Below are 19,338 nucleotides of genomic sequence, written 5' to 3' on the forward strand. Positions count from 1 at the left end.
CTGTCTGCAGCTTGCTGGCCTCAATGTTCATCTTTCTGAGCCTCTCCATTTCCACCTGTACAATGGGCCTGGTCCCAGCATAGGGCTACTTAGAGCCTCCAAGGGGAAATGCTACCAGAGCATCAGTCAGGGCCCACCAAAGTGTCCCTCCCTTCGTCCTCCTGAGTAGAAAAGAGGGAGGGGGAAGGAGACGGAGGAAGGGAGGCAGGGAAGGAGGGAGGGAAGGAGAGAGAAGAAGGCTCCCTGATCCCTGGCTGGAGTTACCAGAGGATGCTTGAACTCTGGGCAGTGTCCTCAACCCCTTGCCAAAAGATATTCCACCATCACCAATGTCCTCATGCACACTTCAGCCCCCATTCTGTTACCAGCCTGAGTTCTCTACCAGTTGGCTTGAGAATAATGTGCCGCTTGCCCTGGGCAGCTATCCCCACTCGGCTGCCCTACAGAGAGTGCAGGGCCTGGGACATGGTGAAGGCACAAGAGCCAAGGGGCACAGTCTCACCCCAGACTCCTCTCCACCATTTCCAGGTATGGGGTGAGCATTGTGGGTGGCAGGTCTTATATGCCATTTTCATTATGTCGGTGTGTTTCCCACAAGCAAGTACACCTTTTATAATATTAAGAAATATGAATAAAGATAATTTAAAATTGCTTCCAAGATTGACAGCTGCTTAGTACACAGCCTTGATCACATGTAAATTGTCACATTCTCTTGACTTACTGGAGCTCTGAGTCATATGTATAATTAACATGCATATTAAATATATACATAATGCAACTGCATACGCATCACAGGGCCCGTCAGTGCAGGAGCCATTTCTCTACTGTTTTGGGGTAGCCCTGGGATCCGCAGCCTCCAGAGCATGGGGCTCACTGGATCATCCAGCCTTGCCCCCTGGGTGGAGGCCTCCCCCAAGCACTCAGCCTCAGGAACTGTGTGGTGCAGGGTAGGAGGTACAAGATAATGTGTCACAAAGCACTTGATAGCTTCCAGCAAGGTCATTATTGCCAAGATGGGAAACTGAAGCTTGGGAGCCCCCACCTAATCTCTTAGCCCCTCTGAGCCCTTATTCTTTCCTGTAGCAGCTGGGGATGGAGGCTCTCCAGTCCCCATTTCACAAACACAAAATGGTGGTAAGGACGTAGCTCAAGGATACTGTACTTAGAATATGCTTGCCCTAGGTTCAATCCCCCCCTCAATACAAGAAAAATCAGAACTGTAGCTGTATCACACACAGATAAGGAGAATAAGCATCCTTCCTTTCCCACCCCTGCCTATGTCCACTGAGACTTAGTCCCAGGAGGCTTCAGGAACAGAGAGAATATCTAGAAAGTAACCAGGATCCATATGGGCCATCACTAGCTGCTGTCACCCTCCTGGATGGCAGCCCAGAGAGCCACACAGTTGATTCCTCCTCTCTGTAAGCCACTCTCTTATAAGTATCAATGCCCTCTTGGAGAAAAGACATGCACACTCTGTCCCCTCTCCTCCTGGTGGACATAGATCACGGGAAAGGAGATGGACTGCACCTGTGGAAAGTGACAGGAAGAACCCAGGGTCGGGGTGACAGGAGGCAATCTTGTTTAGATATAACAGCAAAAGCTGCACAAGCAGAACTGAAGTGCTGAGCTTCTTGTCATTAGGAGTGTGCAAGGAGAAGTGGAGGGACACAGAGGTCACCCAGGTACCAGTGTAGACACTAAACCAAGTACCAAGGGACCTGCCTAGGCCTAAGGATGACTCAAGAACTAGGACCAACCCAGATGTCAGGGAGAAGAGGCTGAACTCTGAGTGGGACATGTGGCCTCCCCTAACCTGGACAGTTGGGTTGAGTCAGCCACACCAAGGCTTCTCCAACATGCCACAGTACCAACAGGTTCAAAGACATAATTACAGAGTGCTCAGAGCAGCAGCATGTTCGCCTGAACAGAGGCAGCATTAAGCCTAAAGTGAGACCGCTAATCACCAGGTCCTAACCACAAGTGGACATGACAGATTATTATGTAGTCGTCCTGGACAACCCTTCCTGACCTTCTGGCCACCAGGGACTACCAGCCCCCTGAGCAGGCCACATCCATGCCAGGGCTTCTCACAGCAGCCTTACCTTCAAAGGCAGGGGCCAGGGGACTGGCCTGGGTGCCAGGGGCCAGACGGCTGACGGTCAGATCGCTCTCAGTGCCTCCCCGGTGGTTCAGCATGCAGGTGTATACCGTTGAGCCTGATAACAAGGACCTAGGTGTAAGCTTCACCAAAGCTTGCTCCTCCTCAGAGTCTAAAGGACCCCACAGCGGGTCTTCCTCGTAAGACCTCCTACCCTGTGACTCTATTTCAACCAACCAGACTAATGATGAGGTCATTCATGGTTGTCATTTGGGGAGGGACACTCTTTGAAAATGTTTGCCTGGCTCCTCCCTCACCACCATCAGCAGTGTGCCTGAAATGGCAAAAGCAGTCTCTATGGGGTAAGTGAATGGCTGTGTGGATGAACAGCGGGCAGATGAGTGAGGAGAGTAGGGTAGGCAGAAGGGTGGGTACCCTGGGTAGGAGCACATGGATGGAGAAAAGGGTGGTAGAAAGGGCTGGAAGGCAGCTGGTGGTAGTAGGGGGTGAGCAGGTGGGTGGAGCCGCTGGAAGATTCACAGGAACAAAGCCGGCTGCTGCACATGGGGCTGGTGGCTGCCGAATGGCTGCACACGGGATGTCTTAGGTTGAATCATGCCCCACAAATAGACATACTAGGATTTTTGACTCCAAGAACTTGTAGATGAGACCTTACTTGGAGGTAAATTCTTTACAACACTGTGTGAGAGACAATCATTCGAATGGCCTCCCAGCCAGTAGGACTATTTACAAGAAGAAGAAAGTTAAGGCCTAGGGAGATGACTCAGTGTGTTCAATATCTAGGATCCACATTTAAAAAAAATTTCAATGCTAGGGAGACAGAGATAAGACAATCCCTGGTCCTACCTGGCTGGCCAGCCTGGCCTACTTGGTGAGTTCCAGGCCAGTGAGAGACCCTGTCTCTAAAAAAACCAATGTGGATGGTTCCTGAGGCAAGACAACCAAGAATGTCCTCTGGCGTCTGCTTGCACCTGCATATAAACGCACCCACATTCCCCAACACACATACAAGGAGAAAAGATGGGGACACAGCATTCAGTGTCAGAGGCAGAGATGGGTGAGGGGGCTGAAACCCAAGCAAGGCCAATGCTCCCGGCCCCCACCAAGCTGAAAGAGGCAGGCCGGAGCCCACTCGTAATCTTGGAGCAAGGGGCTTAGCCAAAACCCTGATTCTGGCCTCTGGCCTGGAGGACCAGGAGATAATCCATCTTATTTTAAACCACCCAGCTTGTGGGACTTGTTACAACAGCCATGGAAAAGGAATAAAGACGAGGACGGTGGGTGGATGAGTAAGACAACGGCAGGTGGGTGGCAAAAAAGATGATTATCCTAAATATTCCATGGGATACACCATAACAAAAATTGGTCATTATTTACTCACGATTAAAATGTAACTAAGCATTATGGGTTTTTAATTCTGGCAACCCCACATAGGGAAAGCACCCTGATGATGGGGAGAAGTGACCGGGCTTAAGTGCCAGGAGGTACTGCTGAGTACTTGTGGCCATGTATCTCTTCTGTGAGCAAAGAAAGACAGGATCCAGAAAGGGAACAGAAGAAAGGATGGAAAAAGTAATGGAGGAGGGGCAAGACCATGGGGTTGGGGATTGGTGACAGGACACAGAGGGCCAGACATCAGCCTGGGAAGAACAGCAGGCTCCCTGCCTGCTGCCTCATCCATGTGCCCATGGCCAGGCCATGAGTTCCAACTGAAACTGAAGTAGGAGAGGAATGGCTCTATCCCACCCTGGGCCCAGTACCTGGGGGTCGGTTGACATCTGCTGAGAAGAGCCAGTCAGCGGCCTTCCTGGCGTCCACCCCCAGCAGGTAGAACTTCCCAAAGTAACACATGTTGAACAGGGCTGCAGCCCGTCGGCAGGCCAGACATTCCTCCTGGATCTGAAAGGCCCAGTGGAGGAAGGCTTTTCGGGGTGCTGAAGCGGGGACACGGGGCTGGGCCTTTCCTGACACATTTACTCAGAGCTTCCCCACTACTGCCCTCCCCACCTCAGTCATCCCAGCTCGGGGGCCACCACAGTGCATTTTTCTCCAGAGCAGGAGCACGTAGTCATAAATAGGCTCTGTCAGCCATGAGAACCAGTCATGGTGGCACAGGCCTGTCATTCTAGCACTGAGGTGGCAGAGGCAGGAGGACCACAAGTTCAAGCTAGTGACCCTGCCTTGCCCTCGAAGAAACTATCGAGAAAGTAAACTAAACGGACAACAAGCAGAAAGAAAGATGGCCAATATACAACACCTACTCCATTTCTGTGCATTAACACAGAGCAATCTAAAGAGAAAGCAAGAAAGTGACTCCATTTTCACAGCCCCCAGGGCCATAAAAATATCTAGAAGTAAGCCTGACAACAGAAATTCGACTGTTGTCGAATTGAAATGAAAAGTTAAAAACGCATGTGTGTACATGTGTGCATGCATGTATGGAGGTCATGGATTGATACCTGATGCCCTCCTCAATTGCTCTCTGTGTTACCTTTTGAGACAGGGTCTCTCACTGACCCTGAAGCTCACTGGCTAGACTGGCTTGGCTAGATTTTTGTTGTTATTTTGGTTTGGTTTTTCTAGACAGGGTTTCTTTGTGTAGCCTTGGCTGTCCTGGAACTAGTTGAGTAGACCAGGCTGGCCTCGAACTCACAGAGATCCAACTGCCTCTGCTTCCAGAGCACTGGGATTGAAGGTGTGTGCCACCACACCCTTTTTGTATACAGTCTAAGGATCTGAACTCAGTTCCTCATGCTTGTGCAGCAAGCACTGTATTGACTGAGCCCTCTCCTCAGGCCCTGAAGAAACGTTATTGAGAGAAAATGATGACCAAAACATTCAAAGTTCATGGGACAGAAGATACACTGCCCATAGGTGACCACACACTCAAGTTGATCTGTAGATCTGATTAGATCCCTAGCACAGCCTCAGCTGGGTCCCTTGCAAAGTTTACAAGCTCACCCTAAAATCCACATGGAATTTCAAGGGATCAGAGTATCATAAACAATCTTGAAAAATAAGAAGTTAATGTGTTCACACTTCCTGATTCCAGCACTTGCTGGCATGGCAGGGGGTGGCGGCGGGGGGTCACAGTAGACAAAATATCCAACACTTGCTGGGGGGAAAAACTACAGTAGACAAAACAGTGTTGGGCTGAGCTAGTGATGGACATGTGACTAATGGGGTAGAGCCCAGAGTCTGGAAATCAACCTCATGTTGATGGAGATTGGTTTTCAACAGGGATCCCAGGAGAATTCCATGCGGACAGAGTCCACTCAACAACTGGATATCCACATGCAAAAGAAAGATGCCTGAGTATTTCCTCATGCCACACACAAGACTCCAGACAAAATGGGTTGTAGACACAAGGGCTAAAGTGACAACCCCTTAGAAGAAAGCACGGAAGTATGTGTTTGTGCCCCCGGCCAGTCTCTTAGACATGATGTTGAAGGCATCAGCAACACAAGGGTAAGAGAGATGAATTGGACATCATCAAAGCTTTAGACTTTCATACAAAAGGACTAGAGTTTGTATTACAAATGATTCCATAATGACAGTGAAAAGGGAATGGGACTGATTTATATATTATACATCAAACAAGGGACTTGTATCCAGGATATTATTTCTTTTAGGCTTTGTACGTATGTGTGATGCGTGTGTACGTGTATGGACTATGCATGCCATTATGCAGTTGCAGGAACCAGAGGACACTGGTTGTCCTGATCTTATCAGTTTCCATCTTTTCCTCTTGAGACAGGGTCCCTCACTGATCTTTTGTGGGGGACAGAGTGTGGAATGGAGTGACTCCTGATGACTGTGGGGCTTCCTGAGTGGAGAATGAAGCTGTCCCAGGAACTTGCTGAGGAACAGTGAATGGAAAGCTTTCAATCCATGGACTGTGTGCTGTGGGAGCTGTAGCTCAGTAAAGGTGTTAACAATGAAAAGAGTACACACCCCTCCCTGCCTCCTCCTGGCCACTGATCAGCTGTGACAACCTCACTTTCATTACTGAGGGTACAGTGATGGTGGGAGCAGCTGCCATGGGCTGGACAGCCACTGTGTCCCTGGAAGCTGGACCACATTCCCATCAACTCATCACCCACTGAGATGGCATCACCCACTGAGATGGCATCACCCACTGAGATGGCATCACCCACTGAGATGGCTGATACTAACTCTTGGTATCCCCAGAACTCTGGAGTCCAGAGCAGCACAGTGTAAAGCCACAGAAATGTTGCCAGCATGGCCAAAAAAGACCCTCATCACAAGGGCAACAGTGGAGGTCTCCAGTGCCACACCCAGAGCTGAGCAATCAGCCTCTCAGACCTTGCAGTAGGGCTCTGGGCAGGCACCACAGACCTGGCTCAGCCTTCAGCCAGCAGGTTGGCATACCACACTGCCTCCTGAGGCCTCGGCTCCTCTGCCTCCCTCCAGACATCATTAGGGATCACTTGCTGTCCGCCAGGCTTTGAGGTGCCTTTGCTGGCACTGTTTGAGCTGTCGACCCAAACCCAAACAGCTTCCTGGGCTGACACTTGCTGTCTGCCTGGCTGGGGAAGCTGCCAATGTGGAGAACAAGTGTGTGTTTCATGCTCGGGGACTGTCTCTGGTGCATTTGCGGAGGCTGGATGGAGCTGCTAAGCCAAGTTGGCATCTCCCCCGAGCTTCCACACCCTCCAGGGCTAGGAGTCCCACAGGCTGTAGAAGCTGCAGGTGTGGAGGTGCCAGACGCAGCCATGCACTCCCTTGAGGAGGCTATGAGGACTGGGCATCAGGCCGACCATGCAACTGTTGCATTTTACGGAGCTCCCGACTCTGGTACCACTTCTGAAAGCCCTGACATGCCTTAGTAACCATTTACCTCTCAAACAAGCTTAGAGAAAATTGGGGGAACAAATGGGCCCTTGCCTTCAGGACTGGCCACAATGTGCCATGAAAATGAGGGCTCTGGTTCCAGAGTTTGGGGAGACACAGACACCACTGATATTGACTGTGAGGGGCCTGAGTGATGGCAGTCCCTGCCTGTGAAGACCTACCCTGGATACTATAAGGCTTTCCTGGTGCTTTGCCCACAGTCTAGGGCTGAGGTTGAGGACTTTGCTCTGCATTTACCTCAGATGCATGGTGGGACATCACAGGTGCCTTGGGCAAAGTGACATGCCCAGAAACAACTACAGTTCTTGGAGGAGCTAAGGAGGCATGGTGAGGACATCATCACTGCTTGTTATGTGTGAGCTGTCTGTGGGATACAGGCTGCTACAGGAATACCTGACCCCCAAGACTCAGCACCTCATCCCTCATAGGGTGGAGAGCCAGACACATTGCAGAGGGACCACAAGCTGCCTGCACTACCTCACCTGCCTACTTTTGAGTCAGTGAACAGGCTCCAACGGTACAGCCCTGGCCTCTTCTACTTTGTTATTTGGAGGAGTCATCCAGTGGCCTTGGGCACGGGGCCAGAAAACCCAACTTGTTCTAGACCCATTCCACTCTAAGTGGAGGTTGGAGGCCTCTGTAGAGCCCAAGAAGAAGAAGCCCCATCCCTCATGGATTTTCACAGCCTCAGGACCAGAGGACTAAGAAAGGGTACAATCCTGTCTCAAAGCCACTGTCCTTGCTTTGGTTTTTGTTGTTGCCTTTTGTTTGTCAGCTTGACACAAGCTAGAATTATGTAGGAAGAGGAACCTTAGTAGATAAAATACCTCTATTCAGATTGCATATAGGCAAATCTGTAGGGCATTTTCTTAATTAACAGTTGATATAGGTGAGGCTAGCTCACAGAGGGCTGTGCCACCCCTGGGCAGGTGGTCCTGGATATATAAGAAAGCAGACAAAGTAAGATATGAGGACTGAGCCAGTAAGTTTCGTTCCTCCACGGCCTTTGCCTCAGTTCCTGCCTCCAGGTTCTTGCCTTGAGTTCTTGTGTTTCATGATGGACTACAAACCCTTCCCTCCTCGGGTTGCTCTTGGTCATTGTGTCTTATCACCTCAACTAAGGCAGCCACCCAGGCCAGCCGCCTCAATCCTGCTTTTTGCTGCCCTCCAGCAGAAATATTGAGAGACCGACAGATCTGACTGTTGGCAAACTGCTGGCCCAGAAGAGAAGGAGAAGAAGGCATCACATGTTCCCACAAAACTGCATTAACCAGAAAGGGGCAAACCTGGAGCAAGCAGAAGCCCCCTCCAGCCACCCAAAGCCAAGGGCCCCTCAGGCAGCTCAGCAGGGGCTTCTACATGAGAAACAGAAGGCAGCTGGGGACTCGGCCAGACTCAGCACAGGTTGCTTACCAAGTGGTGGTGGGGTGGGAAGTCGAAAGTGTACTCATCACCCAGCAGCCTGCTGTAGGTGTAGTTCCTGTGTGCCTGGTTTCCATAGGCCCCATAGTAGTCGTAGTCAAGGACCTGTTACAGAAAAGTGAGGCCATCTCCCACTGTCTCTTCGTCTTCCCTCCTTGTTGAGGCTTGAGGGTAAAATCTCCCCCACGGGCTCATATGTTTAGCACTTGGCCCTCATCTGGTGGTGCTATTAGAGGTCGTGGACCGGTTAGAAGACAGAGCCTTATTGGAGCCTTATTGAATGTGTCAATGGAGGAAATGGGGTTGAGACTTCATAACCCAGCCCCACTTCCTTTCTGCTCTCTACTTCCTGACTGAAGACACAATGTGACTAACTTTAGCCGGGCAGTGGTGGTGCACACCTTTAGTCTCAGCACTCAAGGAGGCAGAGGCGGAGGCAGAAGGATCTCTGTGAGTTTGAAGCCAACCTGGTCTACACAGCGAGCTCCAGGACAAGCTCCAAAGTTACAGAGAAGCCCTGTCTCAAAAAAAAAAAAAAAGGCAAGAAAAAACAATGTGACCAGCTGCCCTGTGTTCCTGCCACCATGCCTTCTGTACTACAATGCTATGCCCTGCTGATATAAAGGCCGCCTTCCTTAAGCTGTTTCCCGTGGCTATTTGATCAGAGCACTAAGAACTATACCTAACACACTCCCTCCCCTCTCTCTCCTCTCTTCACAAGCAGGCTTGGGAAAGATGCTCTACAGATTCTCATAAATTCTGTGGATGCCAGGATGAACATAACAGGGTTGGTCCTGTCCTCCATGAACCCCAGCCCCTCACCTGACACTGATTGGGTCATAGACATGCACAGAGTTCATATAGCTCAGGTAACATGAGGATACTTTCTCAAATGACAGCTTAATCCCTGCCTTGCTAGTTCTGACACCATGACTGGAGGATGGGGAGGAGACTGGTCACCAAATGAGCTGGAGAGGAACGTGGGCCACTGTGAGGTCTTCTACCTGATGCCATGACACCAGGTGGAGGGTGAAGGTGTGGGCAGGAACCACCACAGTGTTGGTTCCAGGTACTGTTGTCACAAAAATCCATGACACTAACTCCCACTGAAAGTGCCCACAATGCCTAATGAGCCACACACTCTGCAGATGGAGAACCTGAAGGCCAGGTGATTAAACCCACCCCAAAGTACAGACCAGGCCGAGGAGTCAAGGCATGAAGCTGGGCAGGTGTGACTGGTGTCTATGGCTGTTTCTAGGAGACTCTGGAGAAGGTTCCAGTGTCTGGCTCTTCTCCATTGTCCCAGCCTCTCCTAAGTTCTGTCACCTCTGTCAGATACCACACCAAACACCACCCCCCTTGACCTCAAGTTCTGAGTGGCTTCCTTCTCACTGCAGGGGTGAATAAAGGAACCATGGCTCTCATCTCTCAAAGCTCTAATCACAGGCTCCACCTACTCCTCAGGGGTAAGAGCTGAGCCCCAAGAGTGGGAGGTTCTATCTTAGCCTCACATGCCTGGGCCCCTGCCAGCCATGGCACCTGTGAGGCCTTCCCAGCACCTCTCCCTTCCCAGCTAGGCGTACTTCCCCTGGTCCCTGAGGCCCCAGCAAGAATATCCCATCTGCTTGAGCCCCACAAGGTTTCCAGACTAGCTCCTGGGTAGGTATAAAGTCTTCTATCTGGGGACCAAAACACTTCCTGTTCCACTCAGTGCCTCTCCCTGCCTAAGGCCTCTAGAGCAGAGGATTTGCCCAACCCATCCTGCCTACACTACCTCCCAGAATCAATGAAAGAAAAGATGCTGACACTGCGACAGAGGCCTTGGTTGCATATTAATGACTCTGTTACCCTTAAGTATGCCCTCCAGTGAGGCATGGACCCGAGTTACCAAAGAGATGGAAGAGCGTCACACCGGAATGGGATGGATCACCACAGCAGGAAGAAGTTAACTGGCACACACCTAGGTGTGGGCCTCAAAGCCTCTGTGGCCTGCTCCCAGGGGCTGTTCCTATGCTCTGGGGAGGCCTCTAAGACATCTCAGAGGCCAGTATATGGGATGGTTCAGGGGGGACACAGAGGCACAGTTCCTCCCACTGACAGCAACTAACAGCTGGTGTTGCCAAATATACATTCCAAAGGGTGTGTAAAGGGGGTGGGTGAAGATCCCTGGTTCCTCTTAGAACCAGGGATCTTCCATTGTGTCCACAGTGTGGGTCTGTGCTGGTGTCCAATGCTTGCCCATGTGGGCCTGGGAAGCCTGGCTACTGTAAGCAGACTGGGAGCCAGGCCTTTGCAAGTGGCCTGGTTCTGACAACTCTCTCTCAGGTTGGTACTCAGTTTCCTGAGTATGGACGACTGCCCTGTCACCACAAACTGAGGCACACTGGATTGGCCCGACTTGGGGGCTGGGAGGATGCTGGGATAAGGAAGGGTATGAGAGGCCCAGGGCCTGCTAGTCACATAGACCAGTACCCAGGCGTTGTCACTCACCGGAGCTGTTTCTTGGGGGTTGAACCATCCAGGCCGTTCCCAGCCCTGGCGCTCTTGGAACACACAGCCTCGTCCAAGGAGCTCCTGAATGGAGACAGAGAGGGCCCATCACACAAGGCCAGACACCTCTTAGAATGCAGAGCCAGGACACCCACTGCCCACACCCAAGAATGCTCAGGGAAGCAGAGTCCCTAGCCCAGGTCACTGCTCCTCCCTAGAGTACCCTCAGCACCTTCACCTCAAGAATCTCTCATCTAGAGAATGACCTGCTATGAGCTGAACTGTGGCCCCATCAGCACATGTGTGATAGTCTGGAGACGAGCCTATGGGGAGAGCGTTAGGGTTGAATAAGGTCACAGACCCACTGGTCCCAATCACAGAGGGCTGGACCCCTTCCAAGAAGAGGAGGGCCTGCCAGGATGCTCTCTGCTCTGGAAGGACATGGCAAGACAGTGGTTATCCTCAGCCAATAGGGGGTTGTCCAGGAACCACCAGGTCAGGGGCAACTTGGCCTTGAATCTTCCAGAACACAGAAACTGTCCCAAGAAGATTATGATGAGAAGTCTGTCTCTTTGCTTGCACAGCCTGGCTGCTCCTCTGGCATATACCTGTACACACTAACCATGCTGTCTACGCCTAGACCCCACCTGCACTGCTGCAGCCTTGGGGCAGGCTCCCATGTTGGTTCTTGTGTGTGTGTGTGTGTGTGTGTGTTGTGTGTGTGTGTGTGTGTGTGTGTGTGTGTGTGTGTGTGTGCATGAGAGAGAGAGAGAGAGAGAGAGAGAGAGAGAGAGAGAGAGAGAGAGAGAGCATTGTGCAGAGGACAGAGAACAACCTTGGAAGTTATTCCTCAGGTGCCATCCACCTTGTTTTATGAGGCACAATCTCTCATTAAACCTGAAGCTAGGCAGGCAAGTCAGGGAGCCTCAGTGAGCCTTGGGGAGTCTCCTGTCTCTGCTTCCCCAGTGCTGAGATCATAAACATAAGCCACCATGCCCAGCTTTTTTATATGTGGGTTCTGACTATTAAACTCAGGTCTTCATGCTTACATGCAAACACTTTACCAACTAAGCTATCTCCCCCACCCCCAAGACTGTTTTTCAGGACATCTGTCTCTCCACTTGGTCTAAAGCCCCTGCGGGAACTAGTGTCCCCCACCCCAACCTTGGCATAGCACCCTACACAGAACTCATGGAACAAGGGCTTACAATAGAGTATCCCACATGTGTCTGTTAGCCCAGCACCCCAAGGCCCTCCAGGAACCTCATCTTGTATATGCCTGGTATACCTCATGCAGGGGGTCTTTCCTCATGTTGCGTCCTGCCAGTGGCTCATCGTGGGGGAAGACAACTGAGTAGTTCTTGGCATAGGACTCATGGCTGCGCTCTCGGATCCAGCGGGGGTGGTCCGTGAGTGAATGATGGAAACGCCTGCCACCAATGAAGGAGATGGACTATTGTGGATAACCTGTCAGGGATCCAACCTGCAGTCTGGGCCTCTTCACTTAGTCACAAACCACTCTTCTCACAGCTAGCCCAGCTAAGGATGCCATGAGGAGTCCAGTCCACAGTTGATCTCTCACAGGTTGGGTAAAGCAACCACACGTATGGGCCCAAGATTCCCAGGGGAGGTAGGTGGTCCATCTTCCCATTCACAGATGCATAAATTAAGGCTCAGGGCCACACAGCTGGGGGTTTTGGGGTGGGCAACTGCTATACATCTATCCAGCTGTGAGAAAAGCATCTACTGTGGTCTGGAGGCCCCTGGTGCTGAGCAAGCCCTGGGACCTTCCCTTACAGCTAGGGTCTAGACATGCCCAAGACCCAGTGCTGGCTGCCCTACCCAGACATGTCCCCTGCTGAGGGTGCCTCTTTATAGATGAGGGTGAAGGAGTGCATTCTGCCCTTGACCTCGGTATGGGCACAGAAGAGAGATAGTTATGTTCTGGTTCACGCTGGCTCCCTCTGATTCTTTCTGTGTGTCTGTCTTCCTCTGTGTCTGCCTTTCTCTATGTCTGTGTCTCTCTGTCTCTGTCTCTGTCTCTGTCTCCCTCTCTCTCTCCCTCTCTCTCTCTCTCTCTCTCTCTCTCTCTCTCTCTCTCTCTCTCTCACACACACACACACACACACACACACACACACACAGCTTGCGAGCAGGTCTGGAGTCCACGGTGGCTCCTCAGGTGTGCTGAATAGGTACAGCTAACCCAAGCTGATCTTATCTGGGTTGAATGAAACCCTGATGGCACTGAGAATGGTCCTGTAGCTGTGATCACACAGTTGAAGGAGGTCAGGCTGCCCGACTCTGTTTGCAGTAGGAGGAATATGAGCAGACCCTTCCCTGAGGCCCCTTGAAGCTGTATCATTTCTAGAACATTCTTCTCTGGGAGGAAAGCATAGGTGTGGCTGCAGACAGTCTCTGAAGGGATAGAGCAGACCTCACAGCACCAGAAGCCCGTCAGGGGGTGGCACTCTGGGGTTCTCAGAGTCCACCATCTGTCTTCATGGTGGCAGACGTCACCTCCCCCATGAGTGCAATGTTCTCATTCAGCCAAGAAGAGACAAGCTGGCAGGGCTGTGGGACATCCTGCACTGAGCCAGCAGCCCCTCCACCCGCCTCTGTCCCCATGTCAGGCCAACAGGACAGCTGGGTCCCTCCTGGAGACTATTGGCCAGGAACACATACTAACTGCAGACAGAACAGGCTGAGAAGCAGCTTCTTGCCTGGCTGTTCAGTCCTTGTGCTGCCCTGCAGAGCCTGGTATGGCCCCAGAATGGACCTCACTGCACAGGTCAAAAGGACTATTCTAAGAATGGGACATGGAGCCTGGGAGAACTCATGCTTCCTGCCTGGGAGCCCTTACAGCAGGCCATGGAAACCTCAGATGCCTCCAGGCTCCTATCATCAGCACTTGGCCCAAGCTATATGGTTCAGTGCCCAGGGTTTCCTTCCCCACAGACCCAAGTCACTCTCTGTACACACACCAGCCTGTCCATGCTGACTGTCCTGAATCATGGGGCAGAGCCTACCCAGTGTTGAGTCTGACTCAAGTGTGGCCAACAGACAGGGAGCCCCACCCCTGGTCCTAACGATGGTCCCAGCTGGGCCCTTCTCCCTAGCCTCAGTCTCCCCATCTGTGCAGTAGAATGGTGGGATCCTGTACATACGGATAGTGGGTCAGGTAGGACCTGGACCAAGAGATCCTGGACTCCACAGAGGCGTACCAAACCTAGGTGTTCCTCCATGACACCTCCCACAAATCTCACTGCCATCTTCCCTCCCACCCTTGCTGCCCCACTCTACCAAGAGATCATCTGGATTTCAAGCAAGTTTCCTTCCTGAAATAACCCTCACCCCTTTGCCCTGCTGTCCCATTCAAGATACCCTGCTCTTTGGATCCAGCCACCATACTTGCCTGATGTCATAGCTGTACATGTCCTTCTCTGGGCGTCCGTGCACAATCCAATTAGCCAGCTCATGCCCACAGCCACCACCCAGCATCATGCCTGGTGAGATGGGAGTACAGGGCTACAGACTGCTCCCTCCACACCCAATTTTACACCCCTATCTCCATGTCAGCCCCACCCAACCCCTGTTCTCACATCTGGGTGTTGAGGGGCTGCATGCCTTCCAGCAGGACTTCACTCTGCACCACAGGCCTCCCTGTCTCCATACCACTAGGGCCTTCCCATCAGGTGCCCCTCACCTGCACTGTTGAAGCCACAGCCAAGGAAGAATCCACGGAGCTCAGGAGCCTCCCCCATCAGGGGCTTGTGGTCGGGTGTGAAGGATTCTGAAAAGAAGGGAGGCCTAAGACTCCTCCAGGCCCCAGGCCCTTGGGGTAGGGTGCCCTAGCACTGTAGGGATGGGAAAGTGGTCCTTGGATACTCTCCTCTGTTGAAACCTTCCATCCTTATAACCCAAGGTAATACTGTTTCCTCCAGGGAGCCTCCCTGGTTGCCTCTGTCCCTGTTCCCCTAAGCATTTGACCTATGACCTATCAGCTCTACCCCAAGGGCCCAGATTCATCTCAGGAACATTGTCATTGTCCCACCAACAAGGGATCTTCCTCTGACCCAGCATAGTGCTGCAGCTCCCCTCACTGAACCATCTTTCTGTGTTACTGCCTGCTGGATATGGAGGGCAAGAACCAGCCTTGCTAAAGGCCATGTACTTTGGCTTAGCAAAGGCTAGCCAGGTCTGGCATGGTGTGAACTATCACTGCCCAGTGTTTATCACAGGAGAGGAAGCTGTCTGGCTGGGCTCTGCTGTGCTCCAGTCACTCAGCAAAGCAGCCCGGATCTATCCAATCCCAGACTCTTAGCTTAGGCAGGTAGGGAAGTAGCATGCCCATCCTCTCCCCCAGAGGGTGTTTAGAGCCCAACCTGCTGATGGACACTGTCTGAGCTGAGGAGCAGCCAGCCATGGAGCAAGAGGAAGCTTTCAAACAGTAAGAAGTTGCTGGCACATCAGAGGGCAGTGGCAGGAGATACAAGGCCAAGCAACTGAGTACTTGTCCCTCAGATGGACTCCATAGGAAGGCTCATCCCTGGATATCAGTGCCAAAAATGTAAGGCAAAGGCCAGATTTGTAGTGGACCAAAAGAAATGGTCCTGGAATAGCCTGTGAGAAGCTGAAACGGGCTCTCCTGATCTGCCACACCATACACGCTGACCAAATGTGAGCTCAGCATTTCTTTCACGGTTCCACATCAACCCTGTGTGTGTTCTGGAAGGACTTGGCACTTGAGTGAGCATGCTGAGAGTGGGCTCAAGGTCAAGGCAGACTTGATGAGCCAACTGCGTATGGCGCAGATCATGGAGATGCCACACTGAAAAACCAATGGGGAAGGAGAAGAATTTGGTCTGCAAGGCCAACAGCCTTTCACCCTCCTAGGAGAAGGCCTCACAAAGGGGAGGAAGGCCTGCGATGGAGCACTGATGACTCTCTAGGGTCCCATGTCAGGCTGGACTGTATGACTGAGGGTGGGGGCAGTCATCTGGGTAGGACCAGAGTGGCTGGAGAGAATGATGAAAGTCATGTCCAGGTCTAAAAAGATAAGAGAGGGATCCCAAGCAGATTTGTCAGAGCTGGGGATGGAACTTTGGTCAGGAGGGCAGGTGTGGAGTACAGAGTCCCTTAGAGTTTAACATAGGCAAGATTGATAAAGTTAAGAACGGTGGAGCCCCCAGCATCGTGGGTGGAAGGACTTAAATTTGCTCCCCCCACCCCACACCTTGGCTCTGAATTCTCAGCCTAGGTCTATCTATTTGCCCAAGGTCTCTGTCTGGCGCTGGGACATCTCTGAATTCTGGAGCCCAAACCTCTGAGCTGTCTGGCAAGGAGAAAACCTACCTACCCCCGACCCCCATACCCAAACACACCCTCACTGCTAGGAGAACAGACCCAAGCTGTCTTCCCAAGCATTCTTCCCCCAAAATAGGGCCCTATGGAGGAGTGACAGCTTCCAGGTTAATTAGAAAAAGAGAGTCTCTGGGGACATTCATGCCCCTGGGATTCTTCCTGTGTTTCTCACCATCGGTCCCACTCTGGCTGAGCAGGGACGTGAGTCACAGCCCTCGCCCACGTCCCAGATCAGGCATGCTCTCAGCCTGCTCATAGAGGCTAGCAGCTGACTCCATCTGGCCTCCCTGAGACTACACCCGGTGCCACAGTCTTCTTCATCAGTCACACATATGAACACAGACTGAGCCGGCTGCTCTGTAGTCACCAAGCATGCCCTGACAGTCGGGGCTACACTCCCCAGAGGGCCATAGCACCTTCCATTTGGGACCCTTCATCTCTCCTGAGATAACCTGGCCACTTTGCCCCATGGAAGATCCTTGGCTTCCTGGCTTTCTGCTATCCCCTTTCATCCATAAGGCTTTACTACCAGTGCCTGGCTTGGCCCCAGCCTGTGACTTCTCAACTGCATGCCACCTCTGCTGACTGGTATTCTGTCCCTACCTCCCAGGTCACACACTGTGGTGCTCAGGGGCTCCCAGTCATGGACTGCTCAGCCTATGGAGCTGCAGACAGTTTCCTTTTGGGCTACCCTACGTCTTTCTGAGCTTGAGTCTCAAAGCACCTGAGCTAGAAGCAAAGTTTACCCTGTAAAAGCAGGAAACACATCCCTAAGATTCCGCTAAGAATGTCTACCCTGCCATGTGTAGTCAACATCACAGCCCAGCACTGACTGACTCTGTAATAACTGATACTGATCTTCAGGATCTAGAATTACCTAGAAGGTTAGCCTCTCAATTGTGAGGAATCATCTAGATTAGGTTAGCCTCAAGGCATGCTGGTGATAGATTTTCTAGATTAGGCTAATTGAGGTGCTAAAAGTGGGCGGCCCCATCCCTGGGCTTGGGTCCTAGACTGAGCACCTGCATCTGTCTCTCTGCTTCCTGCCTGTGGATTCAGTGTGACCATCTGACTCAAGCTCCCCATCCAGCACTTCTCTGCCATGATGTACTGTACCCTTGAACTGTGAGCCAAAACAAGCCCTTTCTCTTGTCGTGACATTTTGCCACCATAATGGGAAAAGTAACTAAGACAGGCTCCTTCCTCTAGGCAGCCCAGCCTGTGTCTCCCATGCCAGGCTGGGAAACCTTGCCCAAGAATGAGGGCACAGGCCCTAGGTGTGTGGGGCTGCTGGACTATTCCACACTTATCTCCAAGGTGCAGCTGCCTGAATCTCACACTATCAGAGCCAGTCAGAATGTTGACTACACATGGCAGGGTAGACATTCTTAATGGAATCTTAGGGATGTGTTTCCTGCTTTTACAGGGTAAACTTTGCTTCTAGTCAGAATAGACCTACTTTCCAGCATGGCCTCTTTTCTCGGATCCTCCTCGGGCAGCCCTGCACCCTCACTCTGAGATGGAGCCTGGAGTACCCTGTGAACAGTGGATACTCTGTAGATAACCTACAGGGAGAGACTCTGGGAGCTAAACTCACTCTTAGCCTCCTGGAGAACAGCGAGGAGGCAGGGGCTTGGGCCCTGGCCAGGAATTTCTCCATGCACAGCTGATCTCTAACCCTACAGAGTTCTGGATACCCAAAAACAAGGAGTGAAGCCAGTGGTTGGAGACCCTGGCCAGGGAAGTGAGACTTGGGGTGTAAAGCTGGGGGCTCCACTAGGTAATCACTGTGCTAGAGTCACAGTTCACCTTCCTGTCCTCACTCTGCCTCACATGGTGCTGGGACAGGATCCTACATTTCCATTTTACAGATGAAAACCCCATGTTCTGGGGACAAATGGGGTCTAGAGTCTCAGTTTTGGGGTTAGAAGCCCAAGGATACATTGCTGCCCTTGCTAGCCTTTTTTTTTTTCCTAGAGAGGAAATAAAAGCACCTAGCTAAGCCCAGGTAATGTGAGACAGGTCACCCTCAAGAAGGCACTGTCACCCAGATGGACCCAAGGATGCCTCTGCTCCAGCTTCAGCATCCCCACTCACCAGGGCCACAGACAGTGGACTTGATCCCCGTCTTCTCCAGCACAGGGACACGGTTAATGGCACCTTCAATGTGCTGGGTGAACACATCCCAGTCCAGGTCAAAGAGGCCAAAGGCAAATTTGTCTGACACCTGCAAGGGCATCATGGGAAAACTGTCAACCCGCCATGGGAAAAGCACCAATCCCTTCCAGGCCCACCTCTGACAGAGCAACAGCCTCTAGCCAGGTAGGGCACATGACTGACTTCTACCAGGTCAGATGAGACAAAAGGTCAAGACTCCCCTGTGGGCTCACAATACACCCACTCCCCTCCCTTCCTCTTCCCACCCCCACCTAGCTTTCCTGGACTGTTTCTGTGGTCTCCTGTTGGGTGCCAGCCTCTAGCCTCTAACTTGTTCTCTTAAACCATACAGTGCCTGCCCTTCTCTGGAGCCTCCCATGGCTCCCAGTTACCTACCACAACCACTTAAAACCCTCTATGAGCCTGCCCTCCCAACCATTCCCTGTGCTTGGCCTTCTGACCTCCCTTCTGCTTTTAAGAAGGGAGAGCTGAGCCAATCATGGTGGTGCACACCTTGAATTCCAGCACTCAAGAGGCAGAGACAAGGGGATCTCTGGGGGTTCAAGTCCAGCCTGTCTACATAGCAATTCCAAAACAGCCAAAGTTATAACAGTGAAACCCTGTTTCAAGAGAGGGATGGGGCAAGCTGCTCCAAGGCCTCCACCACAATCTGGGCAACTGGCCATCCAGTCCACCTGTGTCTTCAACCTGGCTCCCGGTCTCTCTGGATGATCCATAACCTGCTAAGTATATTTGGAGTGTGCCACCCACATTACACTACTTACCTCTTAACTTCTTTTTCCCCTCTGTGTAGCTTTGTAGACCAGGCTGGCCTTGAACTCATGGAGCTCCGCCTGCCTCTGCCTCCCAAGTGCTGGGATTAAAGGCGTGCGCCACCATCGCCTGGC

General features: G+C 51.9%; 1 protein-coding gene across 7 annotated transcripts in view; it reads right to left on the bottom strand.

The window, feature by feature from the left end:
• Sardh (sarcosine dehydrogenase) overlaps positions 1-19,338 on the bottom strand; it is a 63,269-nt gene that overhangs the window by 30,473 nt on the left and 13,458 nt on the right. For all 7 annotated transcript variants that reach the window (XM_027423018.2, XM_027423019.2, XM_027423021.2 and 4 more), the window contains 8 exons: positions 18,371-18,500; positions 14,616-14,702; positions 14,325-14,415; positions 12,198-12,339; positions 10,910-10,993; positions 8,411-8,524; positions 3,883-4,021; positions 2,106-2,219 (listed from right to left, as the gene is read on the bottom strand). In XM_027423018.2, coding sequence (XP_027278819.1) covers positions 2,106-2,219; positions 3,883-4,021; positions 8,411-8,524; positions 10,910-10,993; positions 12,198-12,339; positions 14,325-14,415; positions 14,616-14,702; positions 18,371-18,500 — 901 coding nt within the window. The remainder of the gene's footprint in view (positions 1-2,105; positions 2,220-3,882; positions 4,022-8,410; positions 8,525-10,909; positions 10,994-12,197; positions 12,340-14,324; positions 14,416-14,615; positions 14,703-18,370; positions 18,501-19,338) is intronic.

The sequence above is a fragment of the Cricetulus griseus genome, chromosome 6 (assembly GCF_003668045.3).
Source record: "Cricetulus griseus strain 17A/GY chromosome 6, alternate assembly CriGri-PICRH-1.0, whole genome shotgun sequence".
NCBI classification, from domain to species: domain Eukaryota; kingdom Metazoa; phylum Chordata; class Mammalia; order Rodentia; family Cricetidae; genus Cricetulus; species Cricetulus griseus.